General features: G+C 37.8%; 1 protein-coding gene across 6 annotated transcripts in view; it reads left to right on the top strand.

The window, feature by feature from the left end:
* The window catches only part of ARHGAP12 (Rho GTPase activating protein 12), a 74,517-nt gene that overhangs the window by 14,548 nt on the left and 32,677 nt on the right, over positions 1–27,292 (top strand). For 3 of the 6 annotated variants that reach the window (XM_065666691.1, XM_065666693.1, XM_065666690.1), the window contains exons 3-5: positions 19,325–19,588; positions 23,453–23,593; positions 25,164–25,244. In XM_065666691.1, the coding sequence (XP_065522763.1) occupies positions 19,325–19,588; positions 23,453–23,593; positions 25,164–25,244 (486 nt within the window). The remainder of the gene's footprint in view (positions 1–19,324; positions 19,589–23,452; positions 23,594–25,163; positions 25,245–27,292) is intronic. The other 3 variants (XM_065666694.1, XM_065666696.1, XM_065666695.1) reach the window with 2 other exon arrangements.

Genomic DNA, 27,292 nt, shown 5'->3' with positions numbered 1-27,292 from the left:
CTTGTGCTCAATTATATTTATTTATTTATATCCCCTCCCCCTGTATGTAAAACCTTAACCTGGCTTTTGTCTTAAGTCATCTGAAAAACCCCAGACTTGTTTAATATCTGTTTTTATTGAAGTAAAGTGGTAGTTACAAACTTGCTTTAACATCTGTTTTAATGTTAAAACACATTAAGCAGCAAAAGTAGACCTATTAGCTCTGGATACCGAATTGCAGAAATAGTTGTTCTTAAAAATGAAAGCAATTCTTGCTAGTGTAAGGAAAATAAATGGGAAGAAAGGGTGCAGAAATGCATGGCTGTTTCGTGCTTTCTGCCCTGAAACTGAGTGCCAGCAAACTGTCTCCAAGTAGAGAGAAACAGGCTAGAAATACAGTCAGAGGACAAATATATCTATTTTTAGTTAAGGGAGGGGAAAGATGCAACCTGTTTGAGATTCCCATGAGAATTTTATTGCTTTGCTTAGTTCTGCTGTAAGCAGTATATGTAGCCCATTGCTGAGTATTTCTGGGGTTTTAAGGTTGTCATTAACAGTGCAATTGTATACTTCTAGCATGAAAAAAAATAATTTAAGAATTTTTTTTTTTTTGTAAGATCACTTTTAAATTAGGCATGGGGGGTTGGGTCTATTGCTAAAAACATTCATCATAGTATTTGGTACGCTTCTGCAAAATATGTTAAAACTGGAGTGATTGCAGCCTATTGTAGCTCAGATAAAAGCTGAGAATTAAAAAAGACCTTAGAAGCACCATGACATAATTACTTACAGGGTTTTTCTGGTGTGGTCTTGAAGAGCTACTAAAGGCAATATTCCTACTTTGCTCAAATGTTGAAATAACTCTTGTATAATATGCAAACTACTAATGTTTGCTGTTCATCTTATTATGCTTTTTAAACCAGAATTTAAAACCAAAGTCTTGAATTAAACTGCTGTGTGTATATCTTGTCTGGCATGAGATTTGGATTTCTCCTTTATCCTTCATTACCAGGAAGAAGAAAAAGATGGTGCATAATGTAATAGTAGATGTTCTTTGTCTTAAGTCATTAAAATATATGAGTTTGAGGGGGTTCAAGCAGCCCTAACAAAACTTCAGAGTTTTGTGCTGGAACATACATATCGTGAGAGGCAGTGTCTTCTGAATTTTGAAGTACTTGCGACATTTTGTCTTAATTCTTCATGTCTGTCTCTCCCTCCAATATAAATGATGGGTGTTAATATATGTGGGATTTTTATGGTTTATTTGGAAACTTTAACACACAAACTAAACAGCTGAGTAGGTAAGTATAGTGGAGGTAACAATACATAGACATCTTCTGGACCTATTAAGAGCTCAACTTATAATGGGAATTTGATCTTAGAATACTTTTCCGGTGGAGCTGTGAACTTCATTTCCCTAAGTGCCAGAATCAGAAGGGTTTTTTTCCTAGTAAGAGGGGTTTACAAGCACAAAACACATGAAAAATATTGAAAAAACTAATATATTCATTTTAATGCCACACATTTGTTTTTCCCTCTTTTGCTTTTTGCTCTACAGTTTGTTTGCTCCAGTCAGGCTGGTGAATATCCCATTCCAACATACTGTGAGACAGCAAGGATGTCAAAGAAGTGCAGTATTGTAAAACAGCAAAGACTTCTCTCAAAATGAAATTGCAGTCTTGGCTCAAAGTTGTTGTAGGGTGACTTTGTCTTGCACCTTATACAAAATCTTGCTCTCTGTCATGGAGCCCACTAATTACATTCAGTGTTACACAGTAAACGTGAGAAAATACTGTATCTGAATGCAGATTTAGTAAAGGATAATCCACTACAGGGACTTGTGGTTTTTAAAGATAGGGAAGTCTAATCTGTTCACCACTCTGTTTGAAACTTGCCAGGTTAATAGGAGTTTTGTTGTTAAAATAACAAAATTTTAGATAATCTGTTTTAATGGTGAGTTAAATAAGAGCTTAACATGTAATCTTTTAAATAGTTAAAATAAAATTATTTGTTAGTCGAAGTCACGTTTATGTGTGTGAAAATGGCTTCGGTGATGCTTGATGCTTACGTGGAGAAAGAAGCCTACAGAAGCAATCTGTCAAAACATACCAAACAGCTTCTTGTTCCAAATACTTCTCAAGCTGCAGGATCTTTTCCTGTTAATTTTTTACACTAAGCATCTCAATAAAGGCATACTTTAGGACAAGTGCCTTTTTTTTAATTGGTATTTGTAACTTCTTCCAGCTGCTAGATCCATTTTGTTTTGATATGCCAACATGGCCAAAAGCTTTGTGCTGCCTTTTGCAAAAGCTGGTCTAAAATGTCAGTTTTTGCTCAATACTCTGTATGTTAAAATGTTAAGTATGCACATGTGGTTTTAGCAGAGTTTATCAGTTTAATATCTTCCTGTAACTCTTATCCTGTATTCCTTCTGAGAGAATGATGGCTGTGAGGCTCATTGTACATTGAGGCTTTGTTGCAGGTTTTATGGTTGCTGTACTGTCAGTGCCAGATTGCTTGCCCATCCTCTAATCCCCCATTTCAGTGGCAATCCAAAAAGCACAGCTCTTAATACTTCCAGTAAGTGTTACTTAGAAGATGTAGTTAATCACCCTACATAATTGAGTTGCTGCTCTTGTGAAGGCAAAAGCATTTTGAGTAATGTTACTAAAGCCTGTTCAGGTATTCAAATTTTTCAATTTTTTCCAGTAAGTATTTTTAATACAGCTGTTGTACTAGATATGACTGAATAGCAAAGTCTTAACAGTCATCAAGCAGAATGAGCTATTTGTTGACAGTGGTGTTGCGGAAAGCTATCTGGGCAGTGGGCTGGTCAGTTTCCAGCAGTGTAACTTTACAGACCATGTGGACCATGTGAGACCCGGAACCTGGAGCTCCTACAATGCCTGCACCTTTTAATAGAAGCTCAATGGAAATGTCTCTAGAAAACAGCATAGAAATTGATGGCAAAGTATTCTTGTATACATTAGTTTTAAATACACTTGTTTTTCTGCTTGCTTTATTCATGGCAAATTATTGTGGCTTTTTTTTTTTCCCAGAAATAGTAGTGCTTTAACTGTCACTAGTTTGTGATAGTCTGCTTTAGCTAAATAGTGAAACAAATGCAACAGACATCTAAAGGTACATGATTTACTGATGACCATAGTAGAAAAATAGCATGCCTTTTTCCCTAGTATATGTTTTTCTTTGAGACTCCCAGAAAGTTCAGCTTCCATTCAACCTGTTTTCTGTAGTTGAGCAGCTGCTTTCTGTCAGCTCTCAAGAACAGCTTTATGTGCTGAGCCTTGCTATATACTTCAGCATAGACTTTTAATGCCTACGTGTCCTTAAAAGCATTTTTTAATTTTCCTCCTCCCCAGTAGCTTGTCAGATAGTGCTGCAATACTTTGTTATACTTGTAGTTTGAATGAGAATATTCTCTAAAGGCTGGTGGCTCCAGCTGATCCGCTGAGTGCTGAGCACAGAATTGTAATTCAGCTGCATGGGGGAGGGCCGTAGCGAGCTCAGGGCACTGCTTACTGTATGTTGCTTAATCAGCCTGAAGCTGTTAGCAAATTCTTGCCAGCTCAGCTATAACCTACTGCTAATAGGTCTGCTTTACTGATTAGGATGGGTAGTCAAAAAAGCCTGAAATGTTTTAGTAATTTTGAAGTAGCATATCGTTTCTCTTAATGAAGTATGACAGCATTTTCAAAACTCCCTCACACTGTGTAATGAGTACTGTAAATGAATTCCTGTGTACTAAGTGCTGGTACTCACCTGTGTATTTTCCTAATGAAAGTTTTCTTATGTGAAATTTTTTGTTACAATTTTAAGTTCAAATGTTATATAAAATGGATTTCTGGCAACAAAAGTACCTGTATAATTAATCCATTTTAATGCACTTTCTTAATTTTGTCAGTTTTAGATCTGTCAGATGATTTTGTAAAACTTCAGTCAAAAAAACCAAACAAGTTTTGTTTTTTTTTTTTTAATTTTATTTTTTAAATTACCCCTCAACCCCAGTGTTTTAGAACGTGTTTTGTAATCTGAGGTACACAGTGCACGGGGGTTAATGTGGTATCTCTCATTCAGACCATCAGCAGCAAGTTCCAGAGAGGGCTAGTGGCAGATACCTGAGTCTGTCATTTTCTTTTTCCTCTCCGCTGTTTGCTTTAGAGGTAAGATTGATTTAATTTTTTTAGTGGCAGTTTAATAACTTCTTCATTTCACTGATAAATCGGGATGGATGTCTGATATCTAGGGACTACAGCAATTTTAATTTTTGGTTGTCAGCAGAGAAAAATGGTGTTGCATGGCAGAAAGCCCATTCAAGTATGTAAATTTATTTTAGTACTTTTAATAATCTGTGAATGTCTTACAATCATGGGAGAAGTGGGAAGGGTCGCTGTGTTTCCCCACTTCCCACCTTGGTACTAGGCAGACAGCATGTCTGTGGGGGCAAGCATGTAGAGAAGAACGCAGCTTCCTGTGTTTATTGCAGGGTCTGGTTCATTTCCAGCCACGTTCACTCGTTTTTCTCTTATATCTAAGCGTCTTATCTCACTCCTGGAGCTTGACTTCGAGAGCATTTTTTACAGTCTTAATCCAGCAGCGCTGCTTGTAGTAAGAATGGCTCTAGTTTGTAGTACCATATGTGGGAGGACCAGATGCTATCTTTATATTAAGTGCATCCTTAGCAGGCCCTGTCTGGAACTGTGACAGCAGGCTTTTGGAGATGGAGGCTGTACCTGAAATACCAAAATATTTGACCTCCCCCCTTATTTGTGGCAAGCTGTACTTTTTTGTTCTAACTCCTCATATAAGAGGTCTTTCATCCTAGGAAAGCTGTGTTTGAGAAGGATCTGCAAACAAACAGGGGGATTTCTGTTAAGCATATAATTACGATTTGCTGTTGATGCTTGTCTGAAGGAATGAAACCGTTGCAGAAAGCTGGAATAAGATAGTTTGTGTATGTGGGCGCTGTTACTTACACAGTTTGCTTCTACAGCAAACATGGCATTTTACATTGAACGGATCTTTCCAGGCCTTTAATTGAGAATTTTCAACTTAGGATGTGAAATGTTCAGTAGCAGGAAAAGTTGATTTCCTTTTCTTCATTAGTTATCAAAGGACTTGGCTGCAGCAGTCAGGGATAATCATGGTGACTTCATAGTCTGATATATAGCAAAACTAGTAGAAAAAAGTATGGTGAAACAGGAAATGTACCTGTGTACCATGTTAACTGTCAGTCCAATCTATAATGATCAATCCAATCTATAAATGTTTTCACCTCAATATAACCTCTCTAAAATGAGTGTTTAAAAATAATAATATCCTGAACTGTGTTATGGGGAGCTTGGCTGATATGCTGTACTGTTTAACTTTTGTTCGTTTCAGTTTTCCTTCCACTGTACAGTTAGAAGTACTGAAGTGGAGCTGCTTCCTATTAAGTAGATTGGAAGAGTGAGAAAATAAAGTATATATTTTGATTTGGTTACTGAAAAGCTGATGAGGTGGTAATTCTCAAAATACCTAATTTCGTATTTAAAATCAGGTAGTTTTTCTATGGAGTGGGCCTTTAACCTCTTGATTCTCATGGTGCTTGACCACTGATCCATATGGCTTTCTATCCAGCAGTAGTCATACAAGCCTGGAAGGGGAGATGCTTTCAGTGGGTTTTTAGTTGATTTTTTTCTCCTTTGTCATATAGTCGAATCCTTTGTCTTCAGTTGAATAATAAGGTTTGATTTGGTTTTATTTATTTATTTTACTTGAATTGCTCAGTGGCTCATGTAGGGCATAAAGGACAATTAGAACCTGTTCTGACACCTCTTTTGTAACACATACTAGCAAACATAGTACAATATTTTTTGTGCGACACCTGTAGCTGTGTTAAATAACATTTAAGGAAGATTGTTGGAGGAGGGAAGATGCTCAGATTTAGTTTTGGCTCTTGAGGGTGGGTGGCTGTGCCAAGCTTCTGGAGATAGGCTTAGTCTGTTGCTGAGGAGCAGATTATCATTTGAATATCCTAGCATACACTTAAAAGTAAGTTTCTAGACCATTTGACGCTGCTATAGTTCCTTCATCAATTCTTTTATTGAAGATATAATAGATATACGAGAAGCTGTATGCACTGATGCTATTTTGTGGTTCTCTATCCATTATGGTAGCATGCATTCTACAGAATTTCTTTTTATCCTAATGGCCACATTGAGATTATATTTGAACTGCAACAGTTGCAACTAACTGCTTTCAAACAGATGGATATTGAAGCTTAGATTACACTACAGTTACTCAGAAGCTTTGTGCTGAGCAAAAGCCCCTATGCCCAGTTCACTTAGTTTACAAGACCTCTACTTTGTATTACAAAATGCAGCTTGTTTCGTCATTTGCTTATTTGCAACTTCTTAGGCAAGAGAAGTGACTTGAATCACAGAATCACAGAATCACAGAATCCCAAGGGTTGGAAGGGACCTAAAAAGATCATCTAGTCCAACCCCCCTGCAAGAGCAGGGAAACTTGAAGTTTTCTGTCAGTGCTGCAGCTGTGAAAGCAAACCAGGGGAAATGGCCACAGGTCTCAATAAAACTGCCCTTCATTAAATGTGTAGAGTTTGCCATCTAAACAGTAACATTTTGGGTTTTTTTTCCTTCAAGTTGTAGCTGGGAATTGACTTGCCCACTCCATTTCTGAGGGCTGTGAAGTGATAATTCATAGTCAAGGAAGACTTTCCAGTCATCAGGCTCATTTCAGGATATTGTTTCAGATGACTGAAATTCTGTGCTGGAAAGCTGCTTGGTATAGAGATGATTTCATTGCCTTTGTGGTTATCTCTAAACACAGAAGTGGGTTTATCATTATTGAACTTATATAGGTTTTTCAGAGCAGGTATTAATCCCACAAAGTACAGCGCTGTGTATGTTTTTCCTGTCTGGTTTGATTTGCCTCTTACTAAAATTTTGGGCTAACCATGTTAAGTGAATGGGTCAGGAGCCACTATGGGATTGATGTGACTGTGAGTGAATGGGTGCATGTCCTTATTTTTCTGAAATTTGAGGTGCTTGATTCTCCAGTACTCATCTCACATATCTGTGAGAATGTCTGAAATCAGAAGCATGTCTAGCGCTGGCGGAAACTTCTTTATCCGTGTCGGTTTTGCTACAGGCTGAAGAAAATTGTTCTCAGCTGCCTTTTCTTCCCTGAGTGATGGGGTGGTGGTGTTTCTCCCTTTCATTACTGGTGTATTTCTGGATGTTTTATAACTCTTCTGGGCTGTAACTTATTTTGGGTATTGATATACCCTGAAGGTTTGCAGAGGAGAGGAAAACATAGCACCTTTTCTTGCTTAAATTGATTAAGATATTCCCATCATGCCTGACCTAGGTTTTTCTATTAAAAATTAGTATTAGCAATTTTTTAATTTTGCAGGAAGTGACTATGACTGTAAGTACTCTGAACAATGTACTGTTCTTCTTAAAGAAAAATAAAATGAAAATTGACAGACATATCCGTCCAACATAGACTATATACTCGTTCTTTGCTTCACTACACTTTCCATTCCATCTCATTTGGTGACAGCTGTGGTGAGAGTATCTTTTTTCTGTCTAATTCTGTAAGGTAGTTTATTAGATGGCAGTGTGATAGGCATTTTGTTGAGCTTGTCCACGCAAACTGGTGGAAGACCTTCAGCATTGCCAGACTGGGTGAATGGCTCCCTGGTCAGTGAGCAGCTCACACTGTAGTATGTGCAAGTACCTTGGTTTACATGTTGCTTGAGATAGTCAGAACAAGTAAAGCTTATCATCAGGTTTTTTCTTACAGGCACATCAATCGTCAGTATGATACCCTTTTTCCTGTGGTTGGAAGGGCTTGGGTGACTGCGAGAAAAAGACTTTATTTTATGCTGCATGTATAAAGTGTTGTGTGTGATATTTTCTGTTAAAATAGGTATTTCTCAAAATACTAACAAAACCACTTTCTTCAGAGATTTTTATCTTTTTATTTTTTATTTTTTTCTCCACTACAAGTGGAGGACTTAAGCTGGTGAGCAGATCTGCAGTTCTGTCTTCATTCTTGTTATTCATACTACTACTGTGTTCTGTACTCTGAGGTGACCGGAAGACCTGTCCTTAATCAGCTTAAAAATCTTTGTTATTCTTTGTCTGAGCTACTTTGGGTCCCTATTTCTTCCTTTGATGATGGCATGAGGCCTCTTCTGCTTTACGCTTGTTCTTTAATGCTTGGATCCCTGTGGTACTATATTGATTGTTCATATAGGCTCTTGATTTTTCTTAGGAAAAGGGTCTTCAGTTGAACATTCCAGGTGTTCATTCATACTTCTACAATGAAACAGCTTCTAACTGCACATTTTTAATAGTTTGCTCTCTTTGTTTCTAACTTCAGATGTGAATGTGCTGCCTTTCAGGATGAGGGTTACAAATGTGTGCAGCTATATAAAACCTTGTGAGAGTAATAAACCCAGAGAGAAATCCCAGCGTGGTTCTTTCTCACTGCACAGGGACAGAGGCAAGAATACCGAAAGTGCCATTGAAAGTTCTTGACTAACCTGCACTTCAGCCTGCTAGGAAAGTTCCTTATTTTCTCAAGTCTGTTTTAGATTTTCCGAACTAACCATTCTGTGATTCTATGTTTGAAGATAATTCCTTCCTCCCAGCCACCTACGGGGTTTAATGAAGCAGCTAAACCTCCTTAAGAGCTAGCAGGTCTTGAGGTCCTCCTTTCCTGTCTCCTAAGACACTTTAAAGGCATTTCTGACTGACCTTACAGCTACCTGCAAACACCTAAAGGGTCTAAATATGGTGGGGTTTGTTTGTTTGGTTGGTTTGTTTTCTGTTTTAGAGTCTCAACGGGTTCAATTTACTGCCATTCTAGGTTTTTTTTATGTAAACTGCTACAGGGTCACATCAGCACCAGAGGCAGGGGGGGAGGAGATGGGGTTGCTCCCCTTAGTAGTGGGTGGCCAGCAGACCAGCTTAGCTAAGTCTTAAAGCTGTATCAGTAGTCTCCCATTTTCTGAAATAAATTTTGTGGTGGTTCTTGTTTTCTAAACGTTGAGTGTTGGCCAAGTCCTTTGAACCGTGTGTTTTATTAATTTGGTGATATGAACAGAGTTAGCAAAAGCATTTGCTGGACTTCTCGTGCAAGCAGAAGTGTCAGTGTGGCTTCTGCCTTTCTGCACAAAGGAAATTCTTTCCTTGTGTGCATGGGGAGTTAGGGTAACTAACTCATTTAATACGGCAGATTACTTTTGGCTTTCTTTTCTGCTAAGATGAGCAGATCAGTTTTTCTGAAAGGAAAAAGAGCAAAAAAGATAGATTTTTATTCTGTGTTAAAAAGGATAGCCGTTGAAAAATATTCCTGAAATTTTTAAATATGGAAACAGTCAAACTTAAGAACATCCCAACATTTGTGTTTCCCTACCTTAGGTCTGTTTTTGTGATAGAGTATGAATAAATTACTTGGACAGACTTAGTCATAATTTTTCTAGACTTTGGGTATATAATTTGATTTTTTTTATTTGTAGAGGTATAGAGCCAGCATGACACTATGTAAAATGTGGTTCTTCAAATCGTGTATTTTGAATTGTGGCCAGTCAGGATCCCTAGAATGTACTTTTCAGATGTTGTTTTCCGTTTATAAACTGGGCAGTATTGAGACTTGTTTGTCAGGTTTTTTTATGTAATGTTTATGGAAGGTTATGTCAATAGCTACACTGGCTGTTTTCTGAAGGGGTTGCCTGTTTATTCCTAAGTGGGACATTCTAATCGAGGGAGCTGCCCACTAGTGATCTGGGGCACATGAGTAGCGCAGTCATAAACACAGGGAAAGCTCTGAGAAGCAGATGTGAAGGGTAGCAGCTGCCTGGGTGGATGTTCAGGAAAGGGTAGAGCCTAGCAATTGCACTGCAGTATATATCCTTACTAATAAATTGGTAAGGCAAGTCAACAGAAATTATTCTGATTTCATACTATGCTGTGGTTTCTTCCTAGGCCACTTAGCTGTGTTATTCATGAGAGTTTGCCACCTTTATTTATTCCCATATTATATTTCCAGTATACCAGTAAGTGTGATGATACTTCAGCATTGTGCATACTGTTAGAATGCTGGTAAAGCTCTGCAGCTGTGTATGTTGTTAAAATCTTTTAAGTGTTGCAGTTCATAAGCTCAAGAAGATATTTTGTAATTATTCTGTTACCTAACAAAGAAATACTAGCATAACAAATGCTTGCAGAATTTGCTGCCACAAGCAACATTTAGTGAAGCAGAGTTTCACACAAGTGAAATCTGCTTTTACAGCAGACTAAAAGGACAACAGCTGTAAATGGTGTGGGAGTTAGGCATTTTCTTGTCAAGTGTTTGGAAATAAATAGCCTTTCTGACAGAATGCAGAGTTGATGACTGCTGTGTTTTAGAACTTTCTCTTGCAAATTGTTCTTTTCTCTATTTACCCCCATCAACTTAATGTTTGTAAAGTGAGCCACTAATATGCACATATATAGGTTTTAAATTCTTAATGGCTCTGGATTTTTCCTTCTCTTTCAAAGACTGGGAAATTACAGCTTTTGCTCTACTGAGTATCACTTTTTGCTAACTTGCACGGTAGTAATTAGATTACATTCTGTTTGACCAAGTGGTACTCAAATTGAGGTTTTTTTAGGCTTTTGAGCTTGCCCAGTAATACAAATTCAGTAACTTTTGAGTAGCTTGGGAATCTCATCAGAGGTGATGCTTACTTTCCCATCTGCACTTTCCGTGGTTGCCCAGATTTGGACTGCTTTGTGTAAGCACTGGACCCTCACTAAGTATGCTTAAATGCTATGGGATCTGTACTTTAGAAAATGTAAAGTGTAGGAAAAATTGCTATTCAGTTTGAAGTGACTTACGCTAATAGAAACTTCTTCTTGACCCTTAAGTTATTAGGAGTTCAAGTAGCACCATTCTACCTCCTACTTACTTTTCATAGGAGCTAGCATTTTAGATGTGCTATGGTACTGTAATGGTGAGAGCATAGAAGATGCCAACAATCTGTCTTAAAAACTTTTGTCTTTTATGAGGCAAATGAGATGTCTAGCTATACCTTAAAATAGTGAATGGCTCATTAAGTGAGGGCTCTCCAGCCCTCCTGTATGGGTTATTCTGCTGTAACACTTCCAAAAAGGACTCATACTTTTGTGATACTGTCCTTAAAAGCAGTAATTGTTGGCATATTACAGGACAGTTTTCTACTCTGGAAAGCAGCCTAGGTTTTTCTGATGTTTTCTTCGTGTAATTAGTTTTTTTTAATAGAAAATAATCACTGAGAGACATCCCAAATTATTCCCAACAGCTTTGTTCTTCATAAATCTGCATTTGAACATTTACTGTGGGCTCCCCAGAAGTCACAATTTAACAACAGCTAAACTAAAATACAGAATAAACTTGGTGTTTTGACTAATATTGTTGAAACATCCTTTATTATGGAATCAGCTTCATACCACTTCCATGAAGGTGGAGAAAAAATATAAATGTGTAAACCTACTACTGCACGACATGTCCAGGTTGTTCAAGATGTCGGCTAAATTTCTGTATGTTGAACTTACCAGTAGTTTTCATGGTGGACAGGAGTAAAAAGGAGTGAAGGACATTTACTGGCTGACTTTTCAATATTATTAGATTCGGCCACTTTTACCCAATTGAAGTAAGCTTGCTGTGTGAGCATTTATGAAGTGTTTCATATGGTATTTAGATTTTCTACTATAGGAAAAGCAGCTTTGTCTATATCCTTGGACAAAAGCTTTTTTATGGAAGGGAGAAGCTAGATTGTGCAAGTGGCAAAGTACAAGTACGGTAAACACTGTCATCTTTGTGCATGTTTTACAAAGGATCCCATTGTAAGATCTTATTTCCACTTTTTAAAATATTTGACGTTACTGGTGCAGTACTTCAATCAATCATATACTTTCTTTTCTTGCTATAAACTGCTTAAGTTCATATGTGATAGTTTTGCTTACTGAGATGGTCATGAGCACTGCAAAGTGTGAATGGGAAATCTGTAGACTGTACAGGGATAAAAGATTTTCCATCAGTTTTCTTTGATTAGTCACTTACGATGGATGATCTCTGCTCCTCAGAGACCCAGCCATCTACTCCCCTCTGTAGCAGGCAAAGGCGTACCAGAGAGCCCTGCTGCCACAGCCACTTTCCACTTCTGTTCGTAAGAGCTTGTGAATGTGATCAGAGAAGCCACGTCTTGGCTTTCCATGCTGTAGGATTTTTGCAGTGTCATTTAGTAAATCATTGTCTTGATGAGCATGAAAGTAATTAAAGTCACTTCCTTTGGGCTGCCAAGAATAGGGAATGCATTTAGTTTGAGGCTTTTTGCTACACATCTAGAATTTTAGTTGTGTTTTTTTTTTTTTTTTTAATTGATAGGGTTTACAATATCACCAGATAAACATTTATATTTTTGGCAACTCTGGGAATTTTATTTTTTGCCTGTGTTACAGGAGAGCTGAAGCAGAAGGGAACTTAAATAGCTGAAATAACACAAGCACGTTCTGGCAGAACACTATGTCCTATGTACTAAGACTCTTTGTTTCGTAAAACAAAGTATTAATAGATGCATTTATATTAAAAAGAATTATATGTAAATGTCTCCAGAAATAGAAGTAATAGCTCAGCCTGTAATTCAGTCTAAGTAAAAAGCAAAATTGACTAAAGTTAGAACTAGCAAACTAGATCAGATGCCTAATTTTACTGGTTTTGATGTAACAAAGTTACTAGCTAGCATTAATAAAAGTTATTTTGAATGTGTCTGCTTAATTTTTAAATGTGGCATTTAAAATACTTAACTGGTGAGCAGCCTTTATGAAGCCATATTTGAATAATTTGTACAGGTGTTTTTAATTTTGCATTGCTTTGAATGCCATTTATTTTTAGTTCTCACTTTGTAATGGTATAACAACTGAATGTGAGAACTTTGGTGCAGCTAAATAGTATTTATGGCTTGTCTGACATTTATAATCAAATATTAACAGGTTTATAATATTCACTGTCATTTTTTTTTATGTACTCCTTAGGCTTAGTGAATTATCCAGTTAAGGTTGGAAAACGTTAGTGCATAAAAAATTGTTTGGGTTCCCATTTCAATTTGGCTGGTTAAATTAGTTGCTGTCCTCACCTCTGAGGTAGTAGAGGACTTGCTGAAAAATCCCTCGCATGGATTTTTGGGTATTACAGAATATTTTAAATGTGCCTGAATATGTTAGAAAGAAAGTAGGGTTCAGAACATGTTTGTAAAAACGTAAGCCAGCAGCAGAAAGAGGAAGGAGGGGATGAGCTAATTCTTCCAGTTGAAGCTGTCACTTTGTGAAAATGAAACTGTAGATTTTTTGAGGTTTCTTTTAGATCATTCCTGTTGAATAAAGCTGGTATTGAAGTCCCAGGCCTTCCTAAAAGGACATTGGCAATTCCTTGGCAAGAAGCTTGGTTGTTGAGGGAACTGGGATGCTTCATTCCCTGTCTTGGGATGCTGTGGGATGTGCCTGTTTGCCTTTCTTAGGTTTGCTGCTGTGAAGAGCTAGTATTCCCTCGTTTTCCTTCAGTGTAATTCTGATATTTCACATGAATGTGGGCAATCTGTTTCTTGTACATAAGAGAATTAAGATGAGATTTGTGGTGTTGTTTTTTTTGTTTTGGGTTTTTGTTTTTTTCTTTCCCCATTTTTAGCAGCTAGTTTCAGCAATCCAAATGCTGTTACTGTAATGGAAGCTTTTAATTTCAAATTCATTACACTAAGAAAAGCTGCAAACAGAGGCACAACAGCTAAAGCAATTTCCTTGTAAAGGAGGAATAATGATGTGTGTGGTAGGTCATGTTTTGCAGGCTAGCACTGCAGTTCCTTAAACAGAATATTTTGTCTTGAATTTAAGTGCTGTAAAAGGAAAAAAGTAATTGTCAGTTTCAAGGAAAGTTTGTTTTCTGGCTTTTAATTGCTGGCATCCTCAGTGCAGTAATGTTCTCATTGCATGAAAATAAACCAAAAACATTTTTAGGTGTTGGATAGGGGAGAGATCGGTTGTCTTTGTTTCTCCCAGAGCAAAATGTTCAATGTGCTGAACCTTTTTAAAGTTTGCTTTGGTTTCGAATGCTTAAACAAATACTGCCATCTGAAAAAAGCCATTTGTGTAAGGTAACAGTGAAATTTAAGGTATCCTCTGAGAAGCTGATATGCATTTTGGTGATGAAAAGTGCCTCGTGAAGTATACTAAGTTTGCTTTTCATTGCACTGAGCTCAAGTGTTAAGAGGCCTGATAGAGTATTTGTGGCCTTTGTTGAAAATGCTGACTGTTCATTCATGAATGATTAACAGGCTGTTTTATTTAAAGGCACGTATCTGCTTCCTCCTGTGCCAGTGTAAAAAACAGCTTCTGAAAAAGCTGTGTGTACAGTCCCTATTTGAAGAATGTTGTGTGTTCATCCAGAAAACTTTGCCCTGCCTGCAGGAAACTCTTCCTGGTCGATTTGCAAGGATTTAGAGCTAGCAAACTTTTCTGTGAGACTGAACTTAAATATGGCAGATTTCGAAAGTGTTAATACAGAGCATTATTGAGCTCAGAAAGAGGTCCTTATGTTAATAAAGTTGTCATAATGCTTAATGCCTGTACAGTTTTCATTCAAGTTGCAGCACCATAGAAGTATTTCTTTCTAGTTTATCACTTTTTTTAGTAAGAGTCCTTCCCTGTTCTTAGCAGGAGAAAGCAACTCGAAAAAGTCTGAAAAGCATATCAAATAACAAATGAATGTTGAAATGTTTTGAGTATAAGGCATTTTGTGTGTGCATGCATGGGCATGTTGAAGGATGTGTTCTTGTGATTCTGATAGTAAGAAGACAGAGTCTCTTTTAGTAGATTTATTTCCATGTTTATGAGCATTCAGAGCTTGTTAGTGCAAAAACAAAACTCAGGGAATGAAGTTCTAGATGGAAGTTCTTATGTGCATACTAGCTGTTTTAATGATTAGCATATATTTAAGTTTCCCTTAACCTCATATATCTGGTTTTGGGAAAACAGCCATGGAAGTAGTCAGAAGCTACTTTGATATAGATAATGCTTTACATACTCTGATTTATACCTTGGTAATGAGTAATTGGTTTTGTAAATGAAGGGAATGTAGTTAAATGCTTTTTGGCTTGAAACTATTAAAGGTTTTTACAGAACAAAGTCTTGAACTTAAAACAGTCATCTGAAATGAAACGGTGAGGCATTGCAGGGCCTGGGAGCTCTACAGGGACATCTGATGTGACCTGCCTTTGCAGGGCTCTCCTTCTCAGGCTGGGGGGGAGACTATTGACCTTCCTGCCAATGCTGATGTAAAAAGTATGCCAAAGTTAATTTTAGGAAACGCTGAGCTTTCTAAAAGCTGGTTTCCTCCTCCGTAAATGAGAAATTCTTCAAAATTAGCCTTGATGAGGTTGGGTGCTTTTGAACTGAATGTTATAGACACAGTAACATAACTTAGTTGCGTGGCTTGAGGTATGAGGAAGTATTACTGTGTGCTCTGTGGTTGTTTAAAACAGCTCCTGATAAGAAAGTCTCTGATACCTCAGAGACGTACTTATGAGCTAAGCTGGGTGTTGTAGATAGATTAATGGCTTTGCATTTTTTTTTAATGCTTTGCTGAAAGCAGTAACCTACAGGTGCCTTTCGGACATATTGTAATTCTCCCTGAAAAGTCTGTCAGAAGAGAGAGCAACAGGGATTGAGTAGCTGGAGGCTTGGTTGGCAGGACAGTTAGCTGTCTTTTTTGCTTTTGAGAACAAAAGTTGTGGCTTTCCCTTGAAAACTGGAAATCAGTATATTGAGTTTGGAAGTAAAAAGCATTCGGAAGAAAACCCCTGATTACATATTATAGTTCAAAACTCAATTAGTATGAGTTACATGGTGGTATCTTGGCTGTGGGCTTCCAGTATTGGCTTAGTACATACATGTCCTGCGGTTTTATCTGAAGTTGTTCTGCTTATAATGCTGAAAATGTTGAAAAACTCAGTGTGAAACCTATGAGCCATACTCCTATGTGTTTAAGGTTTAAGAAAATGTTCAAAGAACTGTATTGAGTATTCTTTTTCATAGGCTTTCTATTTGGAAAACACTTTTATTCGTACACAGATTTTAATAATGGCACCTCATTGTCTGTCTTAAAAAAGCAATTGGCAGATGTAGGCCAGATAGCAAAGCATTCTTACTGTCTTTTGGGGAAGAGCAGCTTTAGGAGAACAGGAGTATTGTGCAAACCACCAGCTTCCTGCCACAGCAGCCAGGCTCTTGATGGAGCTGCTTTTGACACTTCCTTGAAATAGAGGAAGAACTTGAGGCTTTGTGCATTCCCCAGTGCAGGTGTGTGTTGTAGATTCAAATGACAAGCCCAGTGGTTTAATGGTAGGATGATTTGTGTGGGAAATGCAGTTCTGCAGGCTGGTGGGACAAAGGGAAATGGCTTTAAACTGAAAGGGGGTAGATTTAGATTAGATATTAAGAAGAAAATCTTTACTGTGAGGGTGGTGAGGCACTGGAAAGGGCTGCCCTGAGAAGCTGTGGCTGCCTCATCCATGGCAGTGTTCAAGGTCAGGTTGGATGGGGCTTTGAGCAACTTGGTGTAGTGGGATGTGTCCCTGCCTATGGCCGGAGGTTGGAACTGGGTGATCTTTAAGGTCCCTTATAACTCAAACCTTTTTATGATTCCCTAATCAGGCAACCAAGGCAGAAACTGTGATCCTGAATGGGGAGACCTCAAAATTGCTCTCCTTGCATCCCAGGAAATTGATATTCATCCTCAAAGACAGTGAAGTCATGTTTTGTTTGTAGTAGAATTCTCTCAAGGGCAGCCATTCTACCCTCATCAAAAAAACAAGGAGGGATGAGGGGGAGAAGTCTTGGGTAGCAGAAAAATAGTTTTTTACTGCTCATCAAGTTTTGTTACAGATTTTTATTTCTTTGAATTAGGTAGAGGAGGATACTAATTGGTTTTGGCTCCACGATTTTGGCAGTGCTGAAGCTTTTTTTTTTCTTTGTGGTTTGCCTTAAACATACTGTACTTGCTATATCTAGTAAGCTGTGTTTTCTGTTTCAAAGGCATAGAAAACAAGTCTGTGCCTGTTTTAATCTTAAGTTCCCCTCTAGCTGTTTCCCCTTTTGGTTGGGGATATTGCCCATATTTGGTTCTAGCTCTGGTGCAATCAGTTTATATCTGATTGTGTGGTATGGTATGCTGCCTTGCCTGAGCAAACCCTGGTCTAATTTATGAATAGATGTGGCCTAGATTAGCAGCTTTTGATTTTAATGTTTAAAAGTACATTATAAAAGATCTTTTATGTAATGCAATGTTATTTTTTTTCCTGTGAAAGATGCAACAAGAGGCACAAGGACTTGCCTGCAGCAAAGCTACTGAATTAAAACCAAGCAGGGGGAAGGGATGGTATAAATTACAGCTCCTTCCTTTAGAGTGCCTAAATAATACGGCCTAAAATAGAGATGGCAGTGCATTACCAGGAAATTATTCAATTTGCTTTAATAGCAAGCTGCTTTCATGATCTCTTATATTCTGCATGGTGTGTTTTGTATATGTGTATTATGCTTCAAAAACTGAATGTGTGAAAGTGTATTTCTCTAACATTTTAGTGGCTTATTTGAAAGTACTCATGGTTTCAGTGAGTGCCATGGACTTTTAACTATGCTTTCTGCTTGTCGCTGTTAGCAGATTATTTATTAATAAGAAACTGTCATTGATGTTTTGTTTTTGTTGCAGTTATTTGTTGTTCTGCTTTGGTGTATGTATATAGATAAAATTAGGTGAATAAGATTGCCCACTTCTGTTAGAGGAGTGGTAATCAGAACACTCGGTGTTATTGCCTAAATATTTTTAAACAAGCACCTGTTTGGAAAAGCTTATAGGTAAACCATCCAGGTGTTTTCCAGGGTTAGTCCCAACCCTGCGCTCATCTTTCCAGCTGAACTCTCTGCTTTGGTCTTGCTGAGAAGATAAAAAGTGCTGCTTTACATTCCACATCTGTACTAGAAGTGAGGGGGAAAGGCTGGAGAACCATAGAATCATAGAATAGTTAGGGTTTGAAGGGACCTTAAGATCATCTAGTTCCAACCCCCCTGCCATGCGCAGGGACACCTCACACTAAACCGTGTCACCCAAGGCTGTGTCCAACCTGGCCTTGAACACTGCCAGGGATGCAGCATTCACAACCTCTCTGGGCAACCCATTCCAGTGTCTCACCACCCTCACAGTAAAGAATTTCCTCCTTATATCCAATCTAAAGTTCCGCTGTTTAAATTTGCACCCGTTACCCCTTGTCCTATTACTACAGCCCTAATGAAGAGTCCCTCCCCAGCATCCTTATAGGCCCCCTTCAGGTACTGGAAGGCTGCTATGAGGTCTCCATGCAGCCTTCTCTTCTCCAGGCTGAACAGCCCCAACTTCCTCAGCCTGTCTTCATACGGGAGGTGCTCCATTCCCCTGATCATCCTCGTGGCCCTCCTCTGGACTTGTTCCAACAGTTCCATGTCCTTTTTATGTTGAGGACACCAGAACTGCACACAATACTCCACGTGAGGTCTCGCAAGAGCAGAGTAGAGGGGCAGGATCACCTCCTTCAACCTGCTGGTCACGCTCCTTTTGATGCAGCCCAGGATACGGTTGGCTTTCTGGGCTGCAAGCGCACACTGAAGCTGGCTCATGCTCAGTTTCTCATCGACCAACACCCCCAAGTCCTTCTCTGCAGGGCTGCTCTGAATCTCTTCTCTGCCCAACCTGTAGCTATGCCTGGGATTGCTCCGACCCAGGTGTAGGACCTTGCGCTTGTCATGGTTGAACTTCATAAGGTTGGCATCAGCCCACCTCACAAGTGTGTTTGGCTGAGAAGTGGCATCTCAGAAACGCTATGTCTTGTCTTGAACAGGATCACATTGTTTATGGTTCCTGAGCAATACTTGCATTGTAAAGTTGAAGGTTTTCTTCAAGGCAAGCATATAATTACTTTTATGATGATTCCAGTGTATTTCAAGTCCACTGTAAGACATAATAATCAGCTGTCATCTTGAGAGGTGCTGAAAAATCGTTTCAGTAATAAATAAATGTCTTGTTAACTGTAAGGTAGATATCACAATTTAATGTTTTTCACACCCCAGCATCTCGTGGCTGTCCTTTGTGCTTTTGTACCTAACAACAAAAAAGGGAGTTTGTTGGTTTGTTTTACTACTGTAATATATTCTGATTTGTAAGGGAGCATTCTAAAATTGTTTGCTCTTTAACAATACGTATTTTCTCTCAATAGCCAACTACTCCACCAAGCCAAGGGAGGCCTGATTCACCAGTTTATGCTAATTTACAAGAACTGAAAATATCTCAGTCTGCACTTCCACCACTACCTACAAGTGCTCCGGTCCAAATAAATGGGGAATGGGAAACCCATAAAGATACAACAGGACGCTGTTATTACTACAACAGAGGATCACAGGAACGAACCTGGAAACCTCCACGGTGGGGCCGAGATGCAAGCATTAATAAAGGGGATACCCAGAGCCATGCAGATCATGAGGTAGTTGTTCTGAGACCACAAGCAGTGAGATTGTAATGCACGTGAATGCTGTTTTGCTGTGGAATTTGGTATTGCTGAGTTTTGGGGTGTCAAGGAATGTCTTCATTTGTCTTCTTGGTCATGTGTCTTGGTATGAAGTTGTAAACAGTTTAGCTCTTTAATTGCTTTTGTGTGCAAGAATGAGTACATGAATTGTTTATGAGAGTAATAAGTAGTGAACAGGTACTGCAGCTTTTCCTTTAAAGATAAAGGAAAACAAAGGAAAACTAATATATTTTGAAACTTAATAGGACTATAAATGACAGTAGAATAAGACAACATTTGTAACTTCTATGTCAGAGAATGTGTTCTCTTTCCCAGTGTATTTGGCACATTTTGAGGGGGAGGAGGGGAAATGTGACAGTGCTTCTAGAGCGGGATTTATGGGGACATGTTGAAAAAGGCAAGGGGAATTGTTTGTTTTTTATCAAGATCAGTCAAATAAATGGTAAAACAAAGGCAAGGGATATACAGGTGTTTGCTACTGCTGGGTTATTGCTGTGGCAGTTAATTTTAAGTATGATATATTTTTCTTAGAGGAAAGCATTTTTGTAGAGGGGAATTAAGATGGATTTAGAGATCAAGATAGATGTAGAGAACTCCAGAGTTCTGGAGTCAAAATCAGACTTTAGAGTTTGACAGCACTTTGCTCCCACATAAAAAGACATAATTGAGGCTTCTATCAAATTAAAATAGATTTTTTTTTTATTTTTGTATTTAGATTTATACATATATTAATAATATGTTCTATAATGCTTTTAAAACTTTTTTAAATATGACTTCAAATTCTATCTAATGGATTATTAAAAAGGTGTAATAATAATATAAACCAAGCTTAATTGGATACCTTGTTGTAGCTTTTTTTTTTGACCATTTGCTTAGGAGATTTGAATTTACTCACTTGTCAATGGTTTCTGCCTTGGATAGCTGTAGACCAAACTGCGAGAAAGGGCAGTTAAGGGAGCAGTATTTTGTTGTCAGATTGTGTTAACTCTGAGAAAATGCATTTCTTCATTCTGTGAATGACACCCTAGAGAACAGAAGACAAGATCATTAAAATTGCCATGCTAGAAGCTCTGCCTAGGCAAGTGTCTAGGTCCAAGGCAGCAAATGCTGGTGGGGGGAGGATATCCCCCCCAGCTTTTGGAAATGGCCATGGAAGCTTTTGACTGTATTACATTCAGGCCATGGACATGTTCTGTAGACGTATTAATGGGGGTATTTTTCATTATGCAAACCTTTTGCAAAACCTTTGGGCAAAGCTTTGCCACAGACCTTGCTTAAGAGAGTTGAAGTGTACCATGAAGTTATTTATGTTAAAATCAGATTTCGGCTAATATTTTGAGGTGCAGATATATTCTGTGCAGCCAGTTGCTAGGGAGAGCCATGCATTGGTGTGTGTTTTATCTGAACTGCAGTGGTTCAGATAAAGCAAAGGAATAGTTGGGAGATGGATTTTACTATTTAAAGATGCTTAAAATTGTGCTCTTGTGTTTAAACAGTACTTAGGTTAATCAGTTTTCTGATTGGAAAAAAAAGCAAACATCAAGAAATCTACATATTTCACTTTTACATACCTTTTCAAATATGAATAGTTTAGGTGGATTTCCTCTGGAGCCTGTTACAGTATTTAGTTTTAAAATTTAATTGTGCAGTGCTCAAAGATTTTAGATTGCTGGAAGCTCTGTCGTAGGTGTCTGCCTCTGGAATGGTAGTGCCAGAAACAGGAGAGAAAGGAAAAAGGGACCCTTCTGTTGCCTTTAGCAATGCCCTTCATAGCAGCCCTGACATCTGCAAGCATTTGAACAGCCAAATTTTCTTGCCACAGGCTAGTGGCAGCAACAGGTAAACTGATAAAATGTTTGTGGCTGTTGCTTTGGTATCTCTGACGACGGTCTGTTAATTTATCACTGTCTGTCGTTTTGCCGGATAAAACTCCTGTTTTTAGTATGGATAAGGTGATAGCTTTTTTGAGTATTTACTCTCCTTGTAGTAAGTGTAACTGGCTTTCTGTTGTTATCATTCTTCCTCCTTTTCATGAAAGGACTTCCAGTAAATCTTCCTCATCTGCAGATGATTCCTCCAACTTGTACTCATACATTAATACCATGACTTCAATATTTAAGTAGTGTGATTTCTGAATAGCAGGATGTGTTCCATCTGAAATGTTATGCCTTCTACCAGCCAAAGATCCAAGATAGTGTGAAAGCCTGTGTGCACAGAATTCCTCAGGAGTCTGTGGCACAGATATTGTTTTGGGAAATGAATGCAGGGAGATTGATTTTTGGTTTTGTTTTCTTTCGTGTGTGTTTTTTTTTCTCTTTGGTGCATGGAATGGATGCTTTGAATAATACTACAATGTCAGCAAGGAGATGAATAAGCTGTACGAGGAAACAAATTGTTTGACATGTCTGTGCAAAAATCTTTTCTACTCTACACACCAAACTTATTCCTTATGTTATAATTCACTTCTACTTTCAGAAAATAATCTTAAACCTCAGCTAACTGTGCCTGGTAGAAAGCCTTGCTTTTGCATTGCTTATTGTGACATGCATCAGAGTTAGAAGGAGGAGAGCAAGTGGAAATTTGTAATATTTCAGGAGGCATTCAGAGAATAATAGAATGGTTTGGTTTGGAAAGGACCTTAAGATTACGTAGTTCCAACCCCCCTGCCATGGGCAGGGATGCCTTACACTAGACAGTGTTGCTGAAGGTCTTGTCCAGCCTGGTCTTGAGCACTGCCAGGGATGGATCATTCACCACTTCCTTGGGCAGCCTGTTCCAGTGCCTCACCACCCTCACAGTAAGGAACTTCTTCCTTGAATCTAATCTGAACTTCCCCTGTGTAAGTTTAAGACCATTACCCCTTGTCCTATCACTACAGTCCCTGTTGTACAAAACCTGTTGTATAAATACTGTGAAATACTGGGCTCTACAAAGGTGCAGTTGGAGTTTCAAGTTGTTCTTAATGATTATTGTGTTTCCAGATACTATTTGGGAATGGAAGAAAAGGGTTTAGGTATAAAGTTATGATGTTGGCAGAAAACCAAGGTAGCATGTCTCCCCAAGATTTTTGAGGCAATCCAGATTACTAAAGCCAAGTCTCTTCATTCAGTAATGTAAATTTGTGGGAATAAAATTTAGATCAGAGTTTAAAGTTGAGTAGCTGAAATCTGGTATAGTAGAATTAAAAATTTTATCAGTATAAGCCAGTTGTTCTGAAAATACTTTGAATTGCCTAGCAATTATCAAATATATGAAGATAGGCTGAGAAAGTTGGGACTGTTCAGCCTGGAGAAGAGAAGGCTGCGTGGAGACCTCATAGCAGCCTTCTGGTATCTGAATGGGGCTTATAAGGATGCTGGGGAGGGACTCTTCATCAGGGACTGTAGTGACAGGACAAGGGGTAATGGGTTAAAACTTAAACAGGGGAAGTTTAGACTGGATATAAGGAAGAAGCTCTTTCCTGTGAGGGTGGTGAGGCACTGGAATGGGTTGCCTAGGGAAGTTGTGAATGCTGCATCCCTGGCAGTGTTCAAGGCCAGGTTGGACGAAGCTTTGGGTGACATGGTTTAGTGTGAGGTGTCCCTGCACATGGTGGGGGGGTTGGAACTAGATGATCTTGAGGTCCTTTCCAACCCTAACTATTCTATGATTCTATTTCTGTACTGTAAAAATGCATCTCTTGCTCTCTGATGTAAGGTATAAAAATGTGAACTCCCTGAGTTTATTGCTGTTCTCTTTCTAGTCAAATAACCTTTGATCTTTCAGATTTTAAACACTTTTATTCTCAAAATTGCCTTGTATGTTTCCGACTACTTGTAGCATCTTTCATCAGAAGAAAACGACCACAGTTCTTGTTACAGCCAGTCAGATAGTCAGTATGGTTCTCCTCCAAAGGGTTGGTCAGAAGAGTTGGATGAACATGGTCAAACCTTATATACCAATGACTATACTAATGAAAAGGTACTTTTTCCTTCTTCTCATCATGTGTTCTAAATTTTTTCCACTAATTCACTGTTAGAAATACAGATTTCTTTCCCAGAAGTGCATACCTCAGCAGTATCCTCTTGTTTTTTAAAAAATGCATGAAACATTAGCAACTGAGCTGACTTTTTTTTCATGTATGTTCTTTACTACTTAGAAAAAGTTTTCTTATTTTCAGCTGGGTATTAGATTACATTAAATGAACATATTATGTATATATATATATTTTTAATTCCTGCCCTCCCTCATCTTAGTTACACTTCAGGAATGAACTTCATATGAATATGTTTTTCTTAGTGTCTTATAAATGTTGTTCTTGTCTACATACGCCTTCCAGTTAGCATGGTTTCGAGCTGAAAATAGTACTGCTTTATCAGTTTCATCCTTTACCAAAGATTTTCAGTACTGCTTTCAGATGTAGGCAAACGTCTTAATTGAACTACAGCTGTATCAGCAGATCTGTTCTAATTATCTAATTGCTGTTGACAACTTAGTGCGATTCTGGGTATGGCATAAAAATCTGCTCCGCATAGGATAAATGTCTCCTTGTTTATATTTGTAAGCAGTCAGTTTTTTGTAACTGTTCACCAAAGTTGCATTTAGTTTTGTTTTTTTAACTTCAAAAAGTGGTCACTGAAACAGTAGTTTATTGTATTGTAGCACCACCTCTTCTGCAGTTGATGTATGCAAGTTTGTTTTGAAGTCTTTAAAGAATTGAGTTTTATGTCCATTTGGGAATCTTATCCTGCTTAATCTACTGCTAAATATCTGTAGGGCACTTTCCTATGTTTCAGCAAGCATGCAAACATTTTTTTTTTTTTAATTGCACTGGGATTGATAGAAAATAACGTTTCCTGTCACAGCTTATTGGAAGGCAGTCTTGTGAAATCTGCATGACCCAAGAGCCTTGTTGTGTTTCTGTGCATATTTTTGTGTAATGTTCTTGTAGATGTTTGCGCATTACAGTTTTTCCCTTTCTGCATAACTAGTCACAGTTTCCATAGTTTTACCTCTCTAATTGTGGGAGCTGCCTATAGAGGTTAAGTAAATAATCTTTTTCATGATTTATTTAGGAACTGCATCTCATGTTCCTGTTGATGTATTAAAAATTGAGTTGTTCACAAAGTGAACAACTTGGATTATCTTAAATTTCAGCAGTTGCTGGTTGAGCTTCTTGCAATTCCGTAATTTGATGCATAAAATCCTTGTGCAGATCTGATGCAAAGATTGTGCCTCCGTATAAGAGTGAGATAATGGCATCTTCAAAAATACCTATTTATCACAATCTCTTGGGTGATATTGCAGGACTATTTTCTGAAGAGTTACAGAGAAAAATTATTAGTGAAACCAATTCAGGAAGCTGAAAATTGTGTTGCTGTCACTGCTAACTAACCTTGGTTAGCTACTGGAGGTTGTGCACTAGATGCTGCTGAAGTGGATGGCACTTCTTTGAAAATTAACTTTAAATCTCAAGCGTCAGAAATTTACTGTGTTACGACTGTCATGCTGATTACATTTCCTGTTGTACATTTTCTTTTTTCTTCTACAGTGGATAAAACATGCAGATGAACAAGGTCGACCATACTACTACAGTGCTGATGGTTCCCGATCAGAATGGGAATTACCTAAGGTGAGTGACTTAAGGAACTTTGACACCTTGGGACTTTCAGCTCCTCTTCAGTAAATGCTCTATAGGGCCTTTAATGTGAGTTATTCACAAGAAGAGGTCTTACATATTGTACTTGGTTATTTCTTGCATTATTTGTGGAATTTCTGATACAGAGAAAAAAATATTCTCAAGGACCATGAAAAGTGGATGTATGTAACTATTCAGATGTCAAAGAAGATCTTATGTTTGCTGAACTGAACTTTTCATGCAAGGCTGCAAAATAATGTATGTGATCTTGCTGTGGTAAAGTTCTGTAGGAAAAAAGATTACTATTCTTTTTTTAATACAAAATGTTCCTGAGAAACTGTAGTCTATTTTTGTTCATGTTTATATAGGCAGGTGTTGAAAACCAAAACTTTCAGTAGAGTTTTGTGGTATTTTTGAGGGTGACACAGTTTCACCAGAAATGTGTTCTGGTATTTATTAATTATACAAGTAAACCAGGAATTTGTAGGAAAATAACAGAGCTAGGGACACTTGGTATGTGAGGATGTACCTAATATGGTTTAGTTCTCATTTTGACTTTGAAAAACTACTGGATGTTTTTTATAATGATGTAACTGTGTTTTCCTGCCACTAGGCTGTTAGTTCAGTCCTACATAGTAAGATGACTATTAAAAAGAAAGCTTCATGCACAATGTGTGTCTAAGTATACAAAAGAGCATGTTTCTCAATTACTGCTCCTTCAGTCCAAGAATTGGTGTCCTAAGTGGCTTTCACTTAGAAAGGACCCACCTCAGTGGACAGTGCTTTCATAATATTTTTGAGAAAATACTTACAGTTGAAATTTGTGAATGAAGCTGTAAGCTAGACTGTTCTATTATGTCAGTAAGAGAATTTGTATTGGAGTCACTGAAGAGCTGAGTTAGGTTCGTGAATTCTCCTGTGTTAATCGGATGTGTTAAGTAACTTAAGTTTTGTAAGATGCATAAGCCTAACAATTTAATCTATAACTATTGGTTTTAAAAGCTCCTTATTTATTGATTAGCTGTTAGATTAAAAGTCTGAAAAATCTGCTAAACCAGGTTTTACCAGAAGCAATTGTTTGTTCTGTCTGTATAACTGCAGTTAATTTTGGTGAATAATGTTTTGGCTACTTCATTCTGTGACTTCTGCAATGTAGGAAATTTTGACTGTGAAGTTGCTTTCCATGAAAATAGATTGGATTGGATTTGAACTAAACAGCAAATTAAGTTGGCTTTAATCCAACTACAGTAAGACATAAAGGTAATCCAGAACTGCTACTTGAGGCACATTAGCATAAAGGCATGGGGGGGGGTGTCTAGTATTTGTGTGTTAGTACATGAAATTCTAACTGAACAGTGGTTCTAAACAAACATCTGAGCTCCACTGTATTAATAGCTACTTAAAGAATGAAGCATAATGTCTGTTTTGGAGTTCTGATATAGTTCTTGCTTATATGAAAATCATCACATATTGCTGTTATAAATTTTCATTGAAAATTACTTCTCATGAGCTATGTGGGCAGAGTGTACTTCTTGAAACGAGTAAATCTTGTGTGGCAAAAAAGAAAAGTATCTGTATCTGAAGAACATCCAGCAGAACTGTTACACTTCTAACTGAAGCATGATTGAAGATTAGTATCTCAAATCTTGCTGAAGCCGGTTCCAAAAGTGCTTAGGAACAAGTGAATTGAAAAGACAATGTAGACCACAGAAAAGTTATTAAGAAAAAATAATCCATATTGAGAAGTCATGAGTGGTGAAAGAAAACTGTAGGAAGACTTCATCTTTTGTTTAAATGAAAATTAAGTTACCAAGTGTCCTGGTTTCAGATGTAACAGTTTTGTGGGTTGTGTTTTTTGTTTGTTTGGGTTTTTTTTGTTGTTTTGGTTTTTGTTTGTTTTTTGTTTTGTTGTTGTTTGGGGTTTTTTGTGTGTTTTTTGTTTTGGTTTTTTTTTTCCTAGCAGCTGGTGCAGTGCTGTGTTTTGGCTTTAGTCTGACAGCAATGCTGATAACACATCAGTGTTTTTATTGTTGCTAAGTAAT

This window comes from Lathamus discolor, chromosome 2 (assembly GCF_037157495.1).
Source record: "Lathamus discolor isolate bLatDis1 chromosome 2, bLatDis1.hap1, whole genome shotgun sequence".
NCBI lineage: Eukaryota > Metazoa > Chordata > Aves > Psittaciformes > Psittacidae > Lathamus > Lathamus discolor.
Note: the sequence above shows the minus strand (reverse complement) of the source record. Positions and strands in the feature narration are given on the sequence as shown.